This window comes from Schistocerca gregaria, chromosome 8, assembly GCF_023897955.1.
Source record: "Schistocerca gregaria isolate iqSchGreg1 chromosome 8, iqSchGreg1.2, whole genome shotgun sequence".
Classification (NCBI taxonomy): domain Eukaryota; kingdom Metazoa; phylum Arthropoda; class Insecta; order Orthoptera; family Acrididae; genus Schistocerca; species Schistocerca gregaria.
In genome coordinates this window covers 244,485,665-244,502,938 of record NC_064927.1, presented here as the reverse complement: position 1 = coordinate 244,502,938, position 17,274 = coordinate 244,485,665, and the positions used below count along the sequence as shown (strand labels likewise).

At 37.3% G+C, this 17,274-nt stretch overlaps 1 protein-coding gene across 4 annotated transcripts in view; it reads left to right on the top strand.

The window, feature by feature from the left end:
• Positions 1–17,274, top strand: part of LOC126284284 (armadillo repeat-containing protein 2) — a 168,381-nt gene that overhangs the window by 50,721 nt on the left and 100,386 nt on the right. For all 4 annotated transcript variants that reach the window (XR_007551463.1, XM_049983110.1, XM_049983112.1 and 1 more), the window contains exons 5-8: positions 54–495; positions 7,893–8,077; positions 8,160–8,262; positions 11,254–11,426. Coding sequence is in view for 3 of the 4 variants with exons in the window: in XM_049983110.1 (XP_049839067.1) it covers positions 54–495; positions 7,893–8,077; positions 8,160–8,262; positions 11,254–11,426 (903 nt within the window). In the remaining variant the exon portion in view is untranslated. The remainder of the gene's footprint in view (positions 1–53; positions 496–7,892; positions 8,078–8,159; positions 8,263–11,253; positions 11,427–17,274) is intronic.

The following is a 17,274-nucleotide window of genomic DNA, read 5'->3' as shown; positions in this document are numbered from 1 at the left end:
ATTGGTTATGTGGAAGTCATTGTTCATTCCATTTATTTATTTTGTTTTTTCAGGAACTCCTGACACCTGTCACTCAACATCTTAGGGGGAAGGAAGAGTTGGAAGAAACAGAATTTGGCGATTCAAAAAAAGAAACAGCTGTGTCTGATGTGAATAAAAATAAAACAGTAAATACCATTAGTGGCAGTGATATAAATGACAGTAGTGGTATTCCTGTTCCTACATCTCCTATCAAAACAGACTCAATTAGTGTTGCGAAATGTGAAGTGGAAGAAAAAGTTGTGACTTCAGGAATCCCTGTTACAAAACCATCAACCTGGAAACCACCCAACTACAAATCTGCTAGACCATTCAGTGTACATTCAGGCAAAAAGTCTAAGGCAATTGAAGATCCTATCCTTGATCCAATCTACAAGGCCCTTAAGGAGAATCTGCCTCCTGAACGTAATGCTGTCAGTGCTGCAGTGGAAACGCTCATCCTTCTTGCCAAGCAAGGTGAGTTGTTTTCAATACATTTTTATGTCATGGTGTACCCAGACATTACCTGCAGTGCCCAAATATTTCTTTAAGTTTCCTTGGCTGAAGTTCTTCAGTATAACATCTCAAGAAAATAAGCATCATCATCAAAAGGACGTTAACACAGTAGCAGTGGTGCTACAGAAGAATGCTGAAGATTAGATGGGTAGATCACATAACTAATGAGGAAGTGTTGAACAGGGTTGGGGAGAAGAGAAGTTTGTGGCACAACTTGACCAGAAGAAGGGATCGGTTGGTAGGACATGTTCTGAGGCATCAAGGGATCACCAATTTAGTATTGGAGGACAGGGTGGAGGGCAAAAATCGTAGAGGGAGACCAAGATATGAATACACTAAGCAGATTCAGAAGGATGTAGGTTGCAGTAGGTACTGGGAGATGAAGAAGCTTGCACAGGATAGAGTAGCATGGAGAGCTGCATCAAACCAGTCTCTGGACTGAAGACCACAACAACAACAACATCAAAAGGATTTTTTGCCTCTCTTTTTGCTTTCTGTTCACATTTTTAGTTTTTGCTATGATTGAACCAGATCTTGTTGGCTTGTTATGATGTCCTTGTTCATAGAAGTATGTATTATTATTTCATTACCAATGTCTAATCATAAGGAAAAGTTCACCTTCTGTCAGTATTTGCATTTAATATCAAAACAAGATTAGCAGAAGAGATCATAATCATCATCATCATCATCATTTAAGACTGATTATGCCTTTCAGCGTTCAGTCTGGAGCATAGTCCCCTTTATAAAATTCCTCCATGATACCCTATTCCGTGCTAACATTGGTGCCTCTTCTGATGTTAAGCCTATTACTTCAAAATCATTCTTAACCAAATCCAGGTACCTTCTCCTTGGTCTACCCCGACTCCTCCTACTGTCTACTGCTGAACCCATGAGTCTCTTGGGTAATCTTGCTTCTCCCATGCGTGTAACATGACCCCACCATCTAAGCCTATTCGCCCTGACTGCTACATCTATAGAGTTCATTTCCAGTTTTTCTTTAATTTCCTCATTGTGGACACCCTCCTGCCATTGTTCCCATCTACTAGTACCTGCAATCATCCTAGCTACTTTCATATCCGTAACCTCAACCTTATTGATAAGGTACCCTGAATCCACCCAGCTTTCGCTCCCATACAACAAAGTTGGTCGAAAGAATGAATGGTGCACAGATAACTTAGTCTTGGTACTGACTTCCTTCTTGCAGAAGGGAGTAGATCGTAGCTGAGCACTCACTGCATTAGCTTTGCTACACCTCGCTTCCAGTTCTTTCACTATGTTGCCATCCTGTGAGAATATGCATCCTAAGTACTTGAAACTGTACACATGTTCTAACTTTGTTCCTCCTATTTGGCACTCAATCTGTTTACATTTCTTTCCCACTGACATTACTTTCGTTTTGGAGATGCTAATCTTCATACTATAGTCCTTACATTTCTGATCTAGCTCTGAAATATTACTTTGCAAACTTTCAATCGAATCTGCCATCATAACTAAGTCATCCGCATATGCAAGACTGCTTATTTTGTGTTCACACATCTTAATCTCATCCAGCCAGTCTATTGTTTTCAACATATGATCCATAAATAATATGAACAACAGTGGAGACAGGTTGCAGCCTTGTCTTACCCCTGAAACTACTCTGAACTATGAACTCAATTTACCGTCAACTCTAACTGCTGCCTGACTATCCATGTAAAGACCTTTAATTGCTTGCAAAAGTTTGCCTCCTATTCCATAAACTCGTAGAACAGACAATAACTTCCTCCTAGGAACCCGGTCATATGCCTTTTCGAGATCTATAAAGCATAGATACAATTCCCTGTTCCATTCATAACACTTCTCCATTATTTGCCATAAGCTAAAGATCTGGTTCTGACAACCTCTAAGAGGCCTAAACCCACACTGATTTTCATCCAATTGGTCCTCAACTAATACTCGCAATTTCCTTTCAACAATACCTGAGAAGATTTTACCCACAACGCTGATTAAAGAGACACCTCTGTAGTTGTTACAATCTTTTCTGTTTCCATGTTTAAAGATTGGTGTGATTACTGCTTTTGTCCAGTCTGATGGAACCTGTCCTGACTCCCACACCATTTCAATTATCCTGTGTAGCTGTTTAAGACCAGACATTCCACTGTATTTGATGAGTTCCGACTTAATTTCATCCACCCCAGCTGCTTTATTGCACTGCAATCTATTGACCATTTTCACCACTTCCTCAAATGTGATCCTATTTACATCCTCATTCCTATCCCATTGTACATCGAAATCTGAAACATTACTGATCGTATTTTCACCTACACTGAGCAACTCTTCAAAATATTCCCTCCATCTGCCCAAGGAATCCACAGGATTCACAAGCAGTTTTCCTGACCTGTCCAAAATACTTGTCATTTCCTTCTTACCTCCCTTTCAAAGACTGCTAATTACATTCCAGAATGGTTTTCCACCAGCTTGACCCAAAGTCTCCAACTTGTTTCCAAAGTCTTCCCAAGATTTCTTCTTGTATGCTGCAATTATCTGTTTGGCTTTGTTTCTTTCTTCAACATAACTTTCTCTGTCTACCTGAGTTCTAGTATGTAGCCATTTTGATACGCCTTATTTTTCCTTTTACAGGCTGCCTTAACTGTGTCACTGCACCATGCTGTTTGCTTCATCCTACCTTAACACACTACTGTTCCAAGACATTCTTTAGCCACTTCTAGTACTGTAACCCTGTACCTTGTCCATTCCTTTTCCAATGACTGTAACTGATTACATTCGACTAACTGGTACCTTTCTGAGATCATTGTTATATACTTGTGTCTGATTTCCTTATCCTGAAGTTTCTCCACTCTTATCCTCCTACATATGGACCTGACCTCCTGCACTTTCGGCCTCACAATACCAATTTCGCTGCAGATTAAATAATGATCAGTGTCATCAAAGAATCCCCTGAATACATGTGTGTCCCTCACAGCCTTTCTGAATTCCTGATCTGTTATTATATAGTCAATGACAGATCTGGTTCCCCTGCCTTCCCAAGTATACCGGTGAATGTTCTTATGTTTAAAAAAGGAGTTTGTGATTACTAAGCCCATACTGGCACAGTAATCCAAGAGTTGTTTCCTGTTCCTGTTGGTCTCCATATCCTCTCCAAATTTACCCATAACCTTTTCATACCCTTCTCTCCAATTTCCAATCCTGGCATTAAAATTACCTATGAGCAGAACACTGTCCTTGTCTAAAAAAGAATTATAACAATAAAATAATGTTTACTCAGAAATGTATTGCACTAGAAGGGGCTGTAACTTACCATAATTAGTGCTCTACCTGACTTTCTATTCATTTTATACCTTGATCACTGTGTACGTATGTAAACTTACTTAGGTGATGGACAGTTATGTATTTTATAGAACAAAGAAAAGTTACATATTGCCACAAAGATGGAGATCCTCATCAATTCATTGATTGTGATTGGATATACCACCATGAAGGACACTAGACATGTTGCTGAATACCTTATGGAGTGCTATCCCCTCCTCCCCTCCTCTCTCCATCACCACTGTAAATCAGTCTTCTGACTAGTTTGATCTAGTTTTCCAGTATTTCCTCTTCTGATACAGGCTCTTCATCTCGAGACTAATACATGCCCCTAATGTCCTCAATTAATTCTAGAATATATTCCAGTCCCTCGTCTCTCCCTACAATTTTTCCAATCCATGGCTTTTTCTTCTAGTTAATATTATCATACATTTTTCTTCCTGGCAGTTCTGCTCAGAACCTCCTCATTTATTATATCTTCTGTCAATTTAATATTCGGCATTCATTTATGATGCCATATCTCAAATGCATTGATTCTCTTTTCTTTTCCACTTTTGCCACAATCCATAACTCACATTTGTATAACTCTGTGCTCCATACATAAATTCCTTTCTCAAATTGAGGCCTGTATTGTATACTAGACAACTTCTTTTCTTTTCTTGAGAAATGGTCTCTGTGCCTGTGGTAGTCTGCTTGTTACATCCTCCTTGCTTCTTCCACCATTTGTTATTTTGCTTACAAGCTAGCAGAATTGCTTTAGTTTGTCTGATTTGTGGTCCCCAGTTTTCATGTTAGTTTGTTGCTGATCTCAGTCTATATTCTGTGCTCAGTATACTGTTCATTCCATTCAACAGGTCATGTAATTCTTCCTCACTTTCACAGAGGTTAGCTACGACATCAGCGTGTCTTATTGATATCCTTTCACCTTAAATTACAGCCCATGCCTGAAACTTTTTATTCTCATTATTGCTTCTTCAGTATACTAGTTGAACAGTTAAGGATAATGACTGCATTTCTGCTTTTCATCCTTTTTAATCGAAGCAGCTCTCAATCTTCCATCATTACTATTCCTTTTTGTTTCTTTTAGACCCATCTTGCCCTATAGCAGCAAATACCTACTTCTCTGGGGATTTCTAATATCTCAAACACTTTACACCTTCATATGATCTTTCTAAGTAAACATGTCTTTTGAAAGTGTCTTGATTTTTCTTAAGTCTTGCTTCAGTTATCAAGTGTAATGTCAGAACATCCTCTATGGTGTCTTTGCCATTACTAAAGCCAACCTCATTGTCATCTAACAGATGTTTAATTTTCTTTCCAATCTCTTGTATTATTATTCTGGTCAGAAACTTGGATAAATAAGCTTCCAAACTCTTGCATTTATCTGCCCATGCTGCCTTCATTGAATTGCTAATCTGTTTTTATGAACACACAACAAAGCCTGTTTCATATGAATTGTCAACAACAAATGCATTTGATTCTACCGGAGCATAAATTACAACAAACTTAATAATTAGGTGATAATTCTTGAGGATGACAGATACTATATTCTGCATGAATGCAGATAAATTTAAAAGGAACATAGTATCCAACATTGGTAATGATGATTCACAAACCCAGGATCAAAACATTTAAATAAGTTATGGAAACAGCTGCTAACTACAGATGCTTTTAATTATGCTTTTTTTTAGCTTATTTGGGTTTAAAAATTTTTGCTCTTAACTGAGTGTGTTTTATTACACAAAATTGCGCAGGAATAAAGGCATTGTATCTTTTAAATTGTTTAAAGTGGCTAAATTTATACAGTTTATTAGAACTTTGAACAGTATTAACCCTTTGACTGCTACACATTTGCTAGCTGCATTCCATAGAGACTGCAGCTTTTTTGTTGCTCACGTACTCCTGCCCGCACTGGGGAATCCAGTTCCGGTCACTACCTATGAACTGATTGTCACATCAAAAGTTGTGATCGCTAATTAACTATTTGTTTTAATCATTTCAGTTCCAACCTAGACCTTATGTTTATTTACAACATTTAGAATGCATTAATGGTATCAGCTTGCAAACTAGTCTCTCTAGCAACACTATTGCAGTGGTTTTTATATGGAGGCATCTGATACTCTGCTTGTTTCTTTTACCCTGTGATGCTGAGAACCAGGTGAAATTGTCTGTCACTGCCATAATGATTTCTTTCTCCATCCAACCACAAAGAGGTGCCATATTCTCAGTCAGAACTGAAGATGAAAGCTGCAACACAAGTAAGATCACAGCAGCGAACACACGCAGGCCAAACAGTGGAAAGCTGCTGAGCACTCATGTCAGAAATGCAGCTACTGAGCCACTCTGCCTGGCCCCTAGGTACCTTGCCAATTAACATATCCAGAACTCACAAAAACCTGAGTGGCTGGCCATGTTAAAATGTCAGGAGTACAAAGACAGCAGCAAGCAGGAGTGTGTATACATTTCTAGAGCATGTGACAGAAGGGTCAAAGGTGTGCTTAAAAGCACCCAGAGCACCTGGAGACAGTAACAGTGGCACACTTTTAACACATCCAGAACAGTTAAAGTGTGGAGGAATAAATGTTCTGGTATGGCAGTGAAGAATTTCTAAGGTTCTTGGAGACGCCTCTGCAGGTCATGTGTTTTGGATGCATTATGTGATATTTACACATTCTTGTTTCATTATCTCCATGATTAGGCATTTAATGTCATTCTGTTAAACAACTTCTTACTTGGAGAATATGACTGTTAGGTGCTACCAGAATTTTTGTATCATACAGCAGCAGTGAGACACAGTTTGATTTTGGTTCACATTGCCAGTTTTGAATTTACAAATTCATAATTTAACAGTTTGCATCATTTTTCATGACCTTAGCATAAACACAAATTAACAGCTTCAAAATATGTGACAATGCTGGTGGAAACTGACATTGTGCTGCTCCAAGAGTCATGTTAAAATGCAGCTTACAGTGACATGCCCAAACATTGTGTCTATCTGATTGGTCCACATATGCAATGCATTACAGGAGCAATTCTGTATAGCATGGATTTGACAAGTCTTTGGTCAGTTTCTGGAGATATGTAGCACCAGACATCTGTGCACAGGTATAAAAATTGCCAAGAATTATGGGCTAGTGGAAATGGCATCCCACAGCAGCCCATATGTGTTCCATCAGGTCCAAACCAAATGGCCAAGACATCAACGGGAGTCCACTATTGTGCTTCTCAAACCATTGTAGTATGAATCTAGCCTTGTCACACAAATGGTTACCTTGCCATTGGGAAAGACATCAGTCATGATAGGACTCAGGTGGTCTGCAATCATGGTCACATAGTACACGGCTATCATGTTCACATAGTCCATAGCTGTCATCAAGCGTGTAGTTATAATTCAGGTCCCATGTATCACATTTCCATTGATCCATGGCCTAATCTCATTTATCCCATGCCCATTACAATTGTAACTGATGATCTTATTTTAATGTGGAAACATGTATGGCTTGAATGCCGTAGAGCCACATGTTCAACTGTCATCACTGAACGGTGAGCTCTGTAACACTTGTGTTTTCATCAGCATTGTATCTGTCATCAGATATACCATAGATCCCTGCCTATCGTGCCTTATAGGGTGGAAAAGTCTCTGATCTCCACAGTTTATGAGGAGGCATAAATGTCCAACACCTTGTCTTCTAGTTATGGTTTTACCATACTCCACTCACTCTCTATAGATGCCCATAACAATAGTAAGTCAACAGGTGACCAACTTTACTGTTTCAGTGATGCTCATTCCCTGGAGCCAGGCCATAGCAATGTGCTCTTTGTGAAAGTTCTTATGTCAGTTGACTTCTGCATTCGTGGTCTGTATTGTCACTAGAGTGATTCCCCATTCTCTCCTGAATGCCTCTAGATAGCATTCAGTCCCATGGGAAGCTGTTGTCATAATGTTATTTCCCATTAGTGTATGTTCTCAGTGTTCGCAGAGAAAAGCAAAGTTATTTATGTTTCTATGTATATCAAATATCTTCTTTTGTAATAAAATGCGTTTATTCCAGATGACAATGATGCTGAAGTAATAAGTGTTATGTCAAAGTTGTACGATACTTTGGAAAAAGGAAAGAACACAGGATCCAGTGGTCTTAGTGGAAAACAGAAGTCTCAGATTTTGAAAGCCTTGTACAGGTATATTGAAAGACCCAATGAGATGCTGCTACTGCAGATTGCGAGAGTTATACTTGCTGTAAGCAATAAAAAATATATTGAACTTTTCTAAACAAGTTTTTCCTAGTGCCATATTCAGTGTCTTAACACCTCTGTTACAGTTGCGAGTAACAGGTGCCAACTTATCAGGAGTATGTAAACTAATATTTAAAGTTTCACGCAGTGACAAGAATGACAAGCTTTTCTTGGAAGACAATATTCTTGGTAAGTGAAACACCTCTAGTTAAAAACATATAAAATATGGGTGTGCAGCTAAGTCATGTGAAACTATTCAAGAAAAATGAACTTCCACCACTCACCTGTAGCTGATTGAGGTTTAATGTAATGACACATGTAACATCACAAATATTCTATATTCACTATATATAGTCAGGGCTCCAAAATACTAATGCAAATTCTTTACAGACAAATGGAAAAACTAGTAGAAGCCGACCTCGGGGAAGATCAGTTTGGATTCCGTAGAAATGTTGGAACATGTGAGGCAATACTGACCCTACAACTTATCTTAGAAGATAGATTAAGGAAAGGCAAACCTACATTTCTAGCATTTGTAGACTTAGAGAAAGCTTTTGATAATATTGACTGGAATACTCTCTTTAAAATTCTGAAGGCGGCAGGGGTAAAATACAGGGAGCGAAAGGCTATTTACAATTTGTACAAAAACCAGATGGCAGTTATGAGTTGATGGGCATGAAAGGCAAGCAGCAGTTGAGAAGGGAGTAAGACAGGGTTGTAGCCTATCCCTGATGTTGTTTAATCTCTATATTGAGCAAGTAGTGAAGGAAACAAAAGAAAAATTTGGAGTAGCAATTAAAATCCAGGGAGAAGAAATAAAAGCCTTGAGGTTTGCCAGTGACATTGTAATTCTGTCCAAGACAGCCAAGTACCTGGAAGAGCAGTTGAACAGAATGGACAGTGTCTTGAAAAGATGAACATCAACAGAAGCAAATGGAGGATAATGACATGTAGTGGAATTAAATCAGGTGATGTGGAGGAAATTAGATTAGCAAATGAGACACTTAAAGTAGTATATGAGATTTGCTATTTGGGGAGCAAAATAACTGATTATGGGCAAAGTAGAGAGGATATAAAATGTAGACTGGCTGTGGCAAGGAAAGTGTTTCTGAAGAAGATAAATTTGTTAACATTGTGTATAGATTTAAGTGTCAGGAACTCTCTTCTGAAAGTATTTGTTTGGAGTGTAGCCATGTACGGAAGTGAAACATGGATGACAAATAGTTTAGACAAGAAGAGAATAAAAACTTTCAAAATGTGGTGCTACAGAAGAATGCTGAAGATTAGATAGGTATATCACATAACTAATGAGGAGGTACTGCATAGAATCAAGGAGAAGAGGAATTAGTGGCACAATCTGACTAAAAGAAGGGATCAATTGATAGGACACGCACTGAGGCATCAAGGGGTCACCAATTTATTATTGGAGGGAAACGTGGAGGGTAAAAATTTGAGAGGGAGACCAAGAGGTGAATACACTAAGCAGATTCAGAAGGATGTAGGTTGCAGTAGTTACTCGGAGATGAAGAAGCTTGCACAGGATAGAGTAGTATGGAAAACTACATCAAACCAGTCTCTGGACTGAAGAATCAACAACAACAGCACTGTGCTTTATTACAAAGAATCTCGTTCTCTTTGTAAACAAATCAACAATTCACATCCATTAAACGGTATGTGAGAAAAACTATAGTATCAGTTTAAAAAATCTGTTCCTAGCGCAGAGAGGTGCTAAGTATTGTGGTGTAAAAATTTTCAACTGTCTTCTCACTGAGTTTAAAAGTGCAAGGAATAATCAATCTCTAAACCATACCATTTTCTCTTGGCTCACTCATTGTATATTGTCAAATTTTAATACAAGTGGCAGCAGGAGAACACACATACAAACAGTTTAAGTTTTACAGGTTTTCGGAGCCAGTGGCTCCTTCTTCTGGCAGAAGAGTTGATGGGTAAGGAAGAGGGGTTAAGGAAAAGGACTGAAGAGATTTAGGAAAAAGGGTACAGCCCAGAAAAGTCACCAGAACACTGGGTCAGGAGAGGCTTTATATTGTCAATAATTCAGTATTTTCATCATTAAATGTTAATACACATATTTCATGAAGATTAGGTATTTCATTCAGTCATTGCATAGTGTGAATATGTATTTTTATCATATATATGTTGCTGAACAGATCACCCTATAGTCTGACAATGGTCGTGCATGCCAAACTCTTTCGAATATATTACCATTGATGTGTGAAGGTAATAATTTGTCAATTGTTTATGTAAGTAATTCATGTAAATCATGTTATTTTTATTCATATTCTGTGTGATGTTTGTAGGTATTTTTATTATTTGTTGAATCGCTGAACTGATTGTTCAGTAGTATGACGAAAACTATGTCATTAAACATGTTTCTATTGAAGAGTGGAGATAATAACCATTTATTTCCTTATTTGTAGTAGCCGTTGAGTAGTAAATTGTAATTTAATCATTGTAAACTCTAGGACGGAATATTAACAATATGGAAAGGACAAGTTGCTACTCACCACATAGGCAAGGTGTTGAGTCACTGAGGAAAGTGCTAAAATCTTTAAGATTTCAGACAAAGTCGTTTTTCCATAATGTAAATAAACACACAAAATCACATTCTCAAGAGTCAAGTCCCAGTACCTGGAGACTGGCGCTGTTTGTGTGAATTGTGGCTGTGTGAGTGTGTGTTTTTCTACTTCAGAAATCGACACGTAAGTCGCTGAAGTAGTGTCAAATCGAAAGACTTGCACCCAGCGAATGGTCTACCCAACGGGAGGCCCTAGTCACATGACATTTACATTTATTTTACTTCAGAAAAAGGGCTTTCTCCAGAGCTTAAATATTTTAGTGCCCTTTTTAATTTTTCCTGTCTGTGACTCAGTGCCTTATCTATAAGGTGAGTAGCAACTTACCCTTTTCATAAAACTGTAAATTAGTATATATGTAAATATATTTATTCATAATGTGGACACATTCCACATCAGTGGTGAACTTATTGTTGTGTGGATTCATGGAACATCAAAAAAATAAACAAATAAAATGTAAAGGTTTATCTTTTGCTTAACTTGCTACAGCCTGCACAGTGCTGTTGCTCTCTTATAATTATTTCTTTTAATAAGAATTCTAGCCATATTTTTTTAAAAAAATTACATCAAAGTACAATCTTCACAGAGTTATTTGTCAATGCACTGGGTTCAGCCAGTCCACTTGAGGATGCTGAAGCCTGTATTTATGGATATGGTGCCTTAAAGTTTTTAACAATGAATCCAGCACTTCTGTCAAGAGTTCTGAACCTTGGTGCATTGGAGCTAATGGTGCTGCATATAAAGATGATTAATTCTGCAGTGAGTAATTTATTACTTGTATATAACATGATGATTTTTATGTGTATTAATTCTGATAAATTTCAGTATAGAAATGTCAACAGCTGATTCCTCATATTTATTTTCCTTGCTCTACTGACACTACAAATTTTACTCACAGGTGCTTTTTATTTTAAGTTTCTCTATTTGTTATGATTGTATTTTTCTATCATCTTTATCCTCTATTTTAACTCTTTTTTTCTGCACATCTGCGTACTGCTTATCTTTATAGAATGTCTGTTCCAGACATCACTGCCTTTTGCATACTTGTCGCATTCATTTAAACATAATGTAGTACATGGCCCATAGTCCATCATAAAGAAAATCTCTCTCAAAATTACTCCTTAAGGCAGGTGATACTATAAAAAAATAAAAACAAACTTCAATCTTGTTTGTTCACTCGTAACCATTGCCATTGTATCAACAAGTGACCTCTCAGGTCATCCAAAAGTAATATAAAATAGTATCAATTAAAATGAATCCTGCAGTGTTTTGTTGGAATGATATCCAATTAAAATAATTCTGAAGTACAAAGTTCAATAAAATTTATTTGCAATCACTGACTGAAATTTATACTGAAGAGAGAAAACTGGAAATAGTAAATTGAGTGGTAGGTACTATTTCATGTTATTGCATGATGGAATGGAATAGATTAGATTTATTCACCTTTGAGCACTTTCCATGCACTCAGTGTTTGTGTGCAACTTTAATTACAGAAGTGTTTTATGTTGAAACATTAGACATTACACATTACATTACTCTATTTACAGTAATTAAGTAGTACAGATGTAGTAATGCATTACGTTGGTGGACTAGATTTTACACATTACATATTAATTTGTTTAACATTGCATATTGTGTAATACTGTATGTTATTATTTTCAATAGCTTATCATCATAAAAGTATATCTTCTATTATATTGCCTTGAAATTGCTTCACTGTGTAGTATTCTTTACTTTTAATCCATTTTCCACTTTTATTTTTTAGTTTATTCATGCACATTGTATGGTCACTTTGTGAGAACTGGTTAAAAAACTGTATGCCCAGATGTTTGTAACTATGGTGGATCTTTGTTGTCTATTCAATAGCATGTCAACTGGGTGTACATGTCTTGTGTCAAGCCAGTGTACTGAGTTCTTCATATTAAATTGGTGTGTATTGTCCGTAGTATATACCAGGTACTTATATACATATATGTATAGGGTGCTTAAAAAGTATTGAATGTTTTGAGAGGTGGTAGTAGCCACCAAAACAAGGAAAAAATGTCCAATAAACATAGGCTCTAAAATGCATAGCTCTTAAGGTATGCATTTTGGAGCCTACGTTTACTCAACATTTTTTCCTTGTTTTGGTCCATACTACCTCCTCCCAAAATATGGAAAGCAAAGTACTTGCAATAGAAGATAAGTGTTTCACAGTACATTGAAGATGAACAAATGCTCTTAGCTCACACCCATGTTTATTGGAATTTTTTCATTGTTTTGGTGAATCATATATGGAGTGGGGGAAAGGAATGAAAGAGGAAGTCACCTGGTAGAAGTTTGCACAGAGCATAATTTAATCATTGCTAAAACATGGTTTAAGAATCATAAAAGAAGGTTGTATACATGGAAGAGACCTAGAGACAATCTGAAGAGGCCTAAAGACACACTAAGGTTTCATATTGATTGTATATGGTATGAGAAAGATTTCAGAATCAAATTTTAAATTGTAAATTGTGACCACAATTTATCATTTATGAACTGTAGATATAAACTGAAGAAATTGGAAAGAGGAGGAATGTTAAGGACATTCGATCTGGATAAGTTGAAAGAACCACAGGTTGTTGAGAGTTTCAGAGGGATCATAAGGCAACAGTTGACTAGAACAGGGCAAAGGAATACAATAGAAGATGAATGGGTAGCTTTAAAAGATGAAATAGGGAAGGCAGTAGAGGGTCAAATAGGTTAAAAGACAAGGCCTTGTATAAATTCTTGGATAACTCAAGAGATATTGAAATTAATTGATGAAAGAAGAATTTTAAAAAGCAGGCAAAAGAGAATACAAACGTGTAAAAAATGATATTGACGGGAAGTACAAAATGGCTAAACAGGAATGGCTAGAGGAGAAATATAAGGATCTAGAACCATATTTCACTAGGGGAAAGATAGACACTACATACAGGCCTTTGGAGAAAAGGGAAGCATATGTATGAATATCAAGAGCTCAGATGGAAAACCAGTCCTAAGCAAAGAAGGGAAAGCTGAAAGGTTGAAGGAGTGTATAGAGGGTCTATACAAGGCAGATGAACTTGAAGACAATATTGTAGAAAGGGAAGTAGACGTAGGTGAAGATGATATGAGACATATTCTACTGCAAGAGGAATTTGACAGAGCTCTGAAAGATCTAAATTGTAATAATGTCATGGTGGTAGACAATATTCTGTTAGAACCACTGATAGCCAGTCATGACAGAACTCTTCCATCTGGTGTGGAAAATGTATGAAATGGGCAAAATACCCTCAAACTTCAAGAATAATGTAGTAATTCCAGTTTCAAAGACAGCAGTTGCTGACTGGCATAAAAATTACCAAACTATGAGTTTAATAAGTCATGGCTCAAAAATACTAACATAAATTCCTCACAGAAGAATGGAGAAATGGTTGAAGCCAACCATGGGGAAGATCAGTTTCGATTCCAAAGACATGTAGGAACACATGAGGCAATACTTATTGTATGACTTATCATAGAAGATAGGTTAAGGAAAGGCAAACCTAAGTTTATAGCATTTGTAGACTTATAGAAATCATTTGGCAGTGTTTACTGGAATACTCTCTTTGAAATTCTCAAGGTAGCAGGAGTAAAACACAGGGAGTGAAAGGCTGATTACAATTTGTACAGAAACCAGATGACAGTTATAAGAATCGAGGGGCATAAAAGGAAACAGTGGTTGAGAAGGGAGGGAGAAAAGGGTTGTAGCCTATCCTCGATGTTATTCAATCTGTACACTGAACAAGCAGTAAAGAAACCGAAGAAAAATTTGGAGTAGGAATTATAGTTCTTACTTACTACTTATTTACTCCATGGGTCTACAGCCCTTGAAGGGTGTTGGCCTGGATCACAATATCCTGCCATTCTGTCTAGTTCATGACTTTCCATCAACATCCTCTGACACCCAACTTTTTCATGTCTTCATCAAATCCATCCATCTATCCATCTCGTTCTGAGACATCCCTTCCCATCGTCTGCCTCCAGCCATGCCATAAAAAATCTTCTTACATGTTCTGTCTTCTTCCATTCTGGCCACGTGTCCTGCTCACAGCAGTCTTCTTTTTTTTAATGGTATTCAGTTTGTTCATCAAAAAGTTGTTCCAATTCTGCGTTTGCACAGATGCATCAACCTTCTTGATTGTATATTGGGCCATATATTTTATGCAGAACCTTTCTCTTCCAACTGCTAAGACACTTTGCTTGTTTGCAGTCATGGTCCACATCTCAGCACCATGCACAACAACTGGTCTTATAATTGTTTTGTAAATGAGGATTTTAGATTTACATGATACAAGCAAGCACCTAAGCATGGGTAGTGTGGCAAAGCAGCATATGTTGCATGCTGCTATTCTAGCTTTCACCTCACTGCTGATGTCTTTTGTCTCTGTGATAATTGATCCTAGGTACTTGAAGTCTTTCACCCTGTCAAACTCCTTGTCAGATTCAGCTATCCAGAGATTTGGTAGGCTTCGCTGGTTGTTCAGTGTCATATATTTGCTCTTTTTGACATTGACTACCAGGCCATGTTCCCTTGTACATCTCTCCAGTTGTTGATAGGCATTTGCCAGCACACCAGAATTTTGTACGAAAATGCCACATCCTCTGCAAAGGCTAGATACTGCAGTGAATGATTAAAAATAGTTCCTCCTCTATTTAACTCTATCTGACTTATAACTTTCTCTAGGCAGAGGTTGAATAGCAATGAGGAGATACAGTCACCCTTTCTCAATCCCTTCTTTCCTTCCTCTTCTCTGGAGATTTCACGCTGTATTTTTACTATGCATTTGGTTTCACTGTGGGTCATCATAGTAAGTATAACAAGCTTCTTAGGTATTCCAGACTCTTCCATTACATTCCGCAATGCCACTCTTGAGATACTATCATATACTTATTTAAAATTGATGTAAATCTGGTGTATATTCATTTGATGTTCATAACATTTTTAAGAAGTATTCATAATATGAATATTTGGTCAGTTATTGACCTATTTCTTCTAAGGCCACTCTGATTGTGTTCAGTTCTGTATTCTACATAGGAAGTAAGCCTCCTAGTTATTATCTTGGAGAACACTTTATATGTAGTATTTAGCAGGGAGATTCCTTGATTGTTCTGGCCATTTAATTTATCTCCTTCTTTATGTGTGGGGCACATATTATCTGTTTTTCACTCCATTGGCATGCTCTTTCCTGCCAGATGCTCAGTATTACTTTATGTATTGCTTTTCACAGTGCTTCCCCATGATATTCGAGAGGTTCCACCTGGATCTGATCTTCTTCAGATCCTTATTGCTTTTTAAGGGCTTAATGGTTTGTATCACTTCCTCCAGTGTGGATTCCGATGTTAATAAAATGGTCTATAATAACTTATTTCCAACAGTTCTTCTTGTTCTAATCCTTGTACTTCTGGGTTCAATAACTCTTGGAAGCATTCAGCCCATCTGTCAAGTATTTTATTACTCACCCCTATCAAATCCCCTTCCTTACTCATACATATATCTCTTCTGGCTTGAAACCCAGACTTTCCTTATTTAATCTTTTGGTACATGTCACATACATGCTTCTCTTCTGCTAGTTGTTCAGTTTATTCCCATTCTTTCTTTTCTAGTGCTCTTTTCTTCCATATTCCAACCCTCTTCAGACTTGCTCTAGTTCTTCTCTGAAATAATTTCATTTGTGCTATGTCACATTCCTCAGTTCTTTTAATACATTCTTCATCAAACCAATCTTCTTTCCTTTGAGCACATATGTGACCCAAAATCTCTCCAGCTGCCTCAAGGATTGCAACCTTACATCATTTCCACATTATTTCTATATGTTCATTTGATGTGTCGGTATTGTTCTTAATCCCCTCTTCTATTTTCATCTGATAAGCTCTCCATGTTTCTTCTAACTTCAGTTTCTTAATGTCAAAACCTCTTTTGTTTGTGGCCGTTTTGTCTACCCAATAGCGAGATCCTTTGCCTGTACTTAATTCTCACTAGATGATGGTCTGAATTGCAGTCAGCTCCACTTTGGCTCCTAACATCCATTATGTCTGATATGTGTCTTTGATCAGTCAATATGTAGTCTATCTGATTTCTAGTTTCTCCATCTGGTGCCATTCATGTTTCCTTGTGTATCTTTTTCTGTGGAAAACATGTACTGCTGACATTCATGTTTCTACTTAAACCAAAATCTACAACCCTTATTCCATTGTCATTTGATATTTCATGGAGGCTATGTCTTCCTGTAGTTGGCTGATAGTCCTCTTCTTTTCCTATTTTCGCATTCAAGTCTCCTTTTAAGATCTTAACATCATGTTTGGGAGCCAGATCATAAAACTGCTTTACCTTACTATAAAACTCTTCCTTCTGCTGTTCATATGCCTCCTCTGTGGATGCATGTACATTTATAATTTTTATGTTGAAATATTTTCCCCTTAATCTTAACATAAACATCTGTTCATTGATTGGTTCTAAGTGCATCACAGTACATTTCAGTTCTTTAGTGACCACAAAACCTGTTCCAATGCGATTCATCCTCCCACCACAATAGAAGATGGTGAAATTTCATGAGTCCATTATGTCACTTCCCTTCCACCT